We start from the raw sequence: 4,457 nt of genomic DNA, 5'->3' as shown, positions 1-4,457 counted from the left end.
GAGCCCATGGAGGCGTCGGGAGCCCGCGCCTTGCGGACTGCGCTCTGTGGCGGCTGTTGCTGCCTCCTACTGTGTGCCCAGCTGGCTGTGGCTGGTAACTCGCGGCAGGGTCTGGTTAGGGCCCTGACGGGGGCGGGTGGAGCTTGCACCTCAGCCAGCCGCCTCCCCAGGAGCAGCCTGGGCTTGAGAGCAGGGGCCTTTCTGGACGAGTGCAGGCCTCCAGGGGTGGAAGAGGGGGCTCCAGCTCTGTGTGGAGCCCTGTGTGTAAATATAGGCCCCAAGTGTGGGGGCCTAGGGAGCTTCAGGTGGTCTGGGGGAGGTGGCTCCAACTGAATCTGGGAACCCCAGATGTATGCAAAGGGAGGGGCTCTGGGTGAATGTGGGGAGGCTCTAGGTGTGTGTAGATCTGTTCTGTGGAAGCTACAGGTGTGCACTGGGGCTTGGGGATCCAGGGGCGAGTGTATGTGAGAGCCCAGATGTGTGCAGAAGGGCGAGGGCCGCCGGAGTGTTGGGTGGGAGGGTGGGCGGATGCCACAGCTTGGCTTCGAGGAGTTCTCCCTTCCCACTCTACCGCACTACTAGGTAAAGGAGCTCGAGGCTTTGGGCGCGGAGCCCTGATCCGCCTGAACATCTGGCCGGCGGTCCAGGGGGCCTGCAAACAGCTGGAGGTCTGTGAGCACTGCGTGGAGGGAGACAGAGCGCGCAATCTCTCCGGCTGCGTGTGGGAGCAGTGCCAGCCAGAGGAGCCAGGTAGGGAGCTGAGCCCTCCCTAGGTTGAGTACCCCCAGCTCTGAACCCCAAGGACCTGGCCCCTCTCCCCAAATCTCCCCCCTGCACCTTCTTCCTCCAGGACACTGTGTGGCTCAAGCTGAGGTGGTCAAGGAAGGTTGTTCCATCTACAACCGCTCAGAGGCATGTCCAGGTAAGGGGATTCTTGCGCCTACGCCAAGTTGCATGGGTCTCCCCAGCCATAGCCTGCCCCCCAGGAGGAAACAGCCTCTCTCAGGGGTGGACTGTGCTCATCAATACCTGGGCCCGGTATCAGTTCTGCCTTTAGCTCACTGAGAAGTCCCCTCCTCTCTCTGCCTGTTTCCTCATCTGAAAATTAGTACAGGTGTATGGAGGGGATGGGAGCGTTAGCTCTTCTTCTAGTTTAAGGCTTAGCAAGGACTTTGGAAGTTCAGAGGGAATGAGGGGGGTGCTTCCTGGAGGAAGTGGCATCAGTAATGAGCCTGGAAGGTAGAGATGGAGAGAGAGCACATCTGGTGGAGGGAACTGTGTGACTGGGGCTTGCAAGTATGTTGGATGTCTAGAGCAGGGACAGGGCTGCATCTGAATCGGAAGTTTAGCGGTGAGTGGGGGCTGGGGTCTTGATGGGAGTCAGGGTGAGGAGGCTGCTTTGCTATGGATCCCCTGTCTCCTCAGCTGCTCATCACCACCCCACCTATGAACCGAAGACAGTCACAACAGGTGGGTACTCCCTGGGTACGGGGCAGTGGGAGGAGCATAGGTGCAGGGGAAGACAGCTCTGGGCTCAGGCACTGACCTGCTCTGTGACCTCAGCCCTGCACCTTCTCCCTCGGAGCCTGTCTCCGCATCTGTGAAATGGGCTGGATGATGCCTTCCTCATAGAGTTGCTGTGCAGGTTTTATGAGAAGCTGTACGGTGCCCACTTCAGTGTCTGATTCACTGAAGGCAATCAAGAAATGACAGTTCCCATCCCTCCTCCCCATTGCCAGTTCTGGGAACTCAAGGTGACCCCTCGGGACTTGTCCTTGGAGGTGAGGGTGTGCAGCTCGAGTTGCTCAGGAGACATCCTCAGGGTCTGCCTACTGTATCCTCCAGGCCCAGAGAGGGTCACAAGGCGGATTCCTGGCAGAGCAGAGGCGAGAACACCACCCCTTGCTTCCCATTCCCTCTCAGGGGCTGGAGGTCACCAGACTTGGCAGGGATGGCTGAAGAGGCCCTTGGTTAATTAAAGCCAGAAACTGATCTCAGAAGCTGAATTATTGATGGCTCAGCTCCCTCAGCTGGAGCCCCAGATCGGCCTCGTGCAGCTCATTTCTCCCCTCTTCTGCTCCTCATCCCCCAGCTTCCTTCTCTGGGGCTCCCTGAGCAGGAGCTGGGACCATTGTTTGCCCTTCATATTGTCAGACTCCTTCCACCCCTTACACCTTCTGGGAGGTGGACCCAGCTCAGGCTGGGCCCCTTTCCACTGTCCCAGAATGCTTTTCCATCCACCAGCCCTGCCTTGTTCTGGGCACCCAGCCCAGGGCCTGAAATTGAATCCCTGCTAGGAGTGGACAGGTACCGTGGCACAGCTGGGAGCCACCCAGGCATAGCCTGGCAACCATGGCCCTAAGGCTCTACCTTCTAAGGGGCAGAGGAAATGGTCAGGGGACCCTGTGTGAGTCTGACTGTGTCTTGTGAGGTGACTTTGGCCAAGCCTGTCCCTCAGCCCTGTTCCCCCCAACACACGCTGTCCAGTTCTCCCTTACCCACTTAGCAGGGTGACAGCTGGGCCTTCCACTTCTCCCCCTGCTCCTTCCCTCTCTGAGGGCTCTGACGTTGGGTGACACTGGGGTCTTAGGGCTTAGGGGTCCTAAAAAGGGACTATATCATCTGCATCTTGGCTCTGAACCCTGAGGTCCAAGACTGAAAGGAATTCTGAGCAGGGGGTCTGAGTTCTGGCTCTGTCTTCACCCTATTGGGCTAGTGAGGCCCAGGCAGGGTGCGAGTCCAGTCACTGGTCCAAGACACCTATTGGACCATGTGATCATGAGGCCCAGAGAGAATGTGGGTGGCATAAAAGCCACAGGGCAAGCCAGGAGCAGAGCCAGGGCTGGACAGCACCCCACCTTCCCCTGCCACTGTTCCTCCCACCAGGCGCTTCCCAACTGCCTGCAGAATCTGGACTAAACTTCTGAGCCCGGGGTTCAAGGACCCCATACTGAGGACCGGGGCCTCCAGGTTACTTGTGCCAGTTGTGGGGTGGGACTGGGATCCTGGTTCACAGTGACTGCTGTGACCCCTGCCCTGCCTCCCCCCTGCAGGAAGCCCCACAGTCCCTGAGGCCCACAGCCCTGGATTTGACGGGGCCAGCTTTATCGGAGGTGTCGTGCTGGTGTTGAGCCTACAGGCGGTGGCTTTCTTTGTGCTGCGCTTCCTCAAGGCCAAGGACAGCACCTACCAGACGCTGTGAGTACCTGGCCAGCAGTACCTGAGTCCCAGCTCACCTCCTGGTTCCTGCCCCACCGTTCCCCTTCAGTACCCAGGGTGCTGTCTTCTCCATGGGCAAGCCCTCAGGACAGTGACAGCATGCCCCACGTGAGCCGCACCCCCTTTGTCTCCTCCAGTTGCGGGGCTTTCTTTGTCAGGTGTTGGCTGGAACCAGGACTCAGCCTGGGCTGGTCTAGGAGCCCAGCTGAGCCCTCCCATGTCTTTTCCCTTCATGCTGCCAGCAGGGAAGAGAACCAGTAGGTGCCAGCCCAGGCAAGCCTGTGGCCTGCATTTGTGTGGCTGTGGGCAGGAGCTGGGCCGTGTGTCTAGCTGGGTTTTGCTCTGAGAAGGGGAGCTGTGCCTGAGGCCCTCTGCGTGCTGTGTGTGCTGTGGGGCGGCTCGCCGCAGCCTGTGTTAAAGTGTTTGCTCTTCCTCTGCTGCCTCCTCTCGAGGCAGGGGGTCCTTGGCTGGCTGAGGCAGGGTCACCTCCCTGAGTGTCCTCTTTGGCCTCCGCAGAATCTGACCCCCTTGGGCCTGCACTCCATTCTGAGTGGAAAGGAGGATGCAGAGGCTGGCCTCTTGGCCCCCTTGTGGGCAAGTGGGGGGGGGGTGGGTAAAACTCTGGCCACCAGTTTTTGGCTCCTGTGGGCACCAAGCAGGCTCAGTGTCTGATGCCTGACATCTCCTCCTGTCTTGGCCCTGGAACTTGCAGCTGAGAGCATCCCTCAACCGCCTCGTCTCCTCCATCACCCCTGCTGGGCCCCCTAGCCTGGCACTGGGTTGTGTGCCTGCCTCTTTCCACCAACTGGCCTGGGCACTGCCCCCAAATAAAGGAACTCTGCACTGCGCTTCATGTCCTGTGTCTTGGGCTGTGTGTGGATTGGATGGGGTGATGGTACGGCCATTGTCCTCTTCTTAACGGGAATTTCACCTAGGACTCTCGCTGTTACCTTTTAAAATATTTTCACCTGGCCGGGCGCAGTGACTCACGCCTGTAATCCCAGCACTTTGGGAGGCCGAGGCGGGTGAATCACCTGAGGTCAGGAGGTCAAGACCAGCCTAACCAACATGGTGAAACCCCATCTCTACTAAAAATACAAAATTAGCCAGGCGTGGTAGTGCACACTGTAATCCCAGCTACTTGGGAGGCTGAGACAAGAGAATCGCTTGAACCTGGGAGGCGGAGGTTGCGTTGAGCCAAGATTGCGCCATTGCACTCCAGTTCGGGCAACAAGAGT

General features: G+C 59.0%; 1 protein-coding gene across 1 annotated transcript; it reads left to right on the top strand.

The window, feature by feature from the left end:
* The first annotated feature begins 6 nt into the window (after window positions 1–6).
* On the top strand, window positions 7–4,066 carry CD164L2 (CD164 sialomucin-like 2). The gene is made up of 5 exons (XM_011981681.1): window positions 7–94; window positions 583–750; window positions 851–922; window positions 1,426–1,470; window positions 3,054–4,066. Exons 1-5 carry the CDS (start codon window positions 7–9, stop codon window positions 3,200–3,202), a joined length of 522 nt encoding a protein of 173 aa, XP_011837071.1. The 3' UTR covers window positions 3,203–4,066.
* Window positions 4,067–4,457: the final 391 nt, after the last annotated feature.

The sequence above is a fragment of the Mandrillus leucophaeus genome, unplaced genomic scaffold (assembly GCF_000951045.1).
Source record: "Mandrillus leucophaeus isolate KB7577 unplaced genomic scaffold, Mleu.le_1.0 Scaffold23, whole genome shotgun sequence".
Classification (NCBI taxonomy): Eukaryota; Metazoa; Chordata; class Mammalia; order Primates; family Cercopithecidae; genus Mandrillus; species Mandrillus leucophaeus.
The sequence above is the reverse complement of the archived record's forward strand: the minus strand, read 5'-3'. Positions and strand labels throughout refer to the sequence as shown.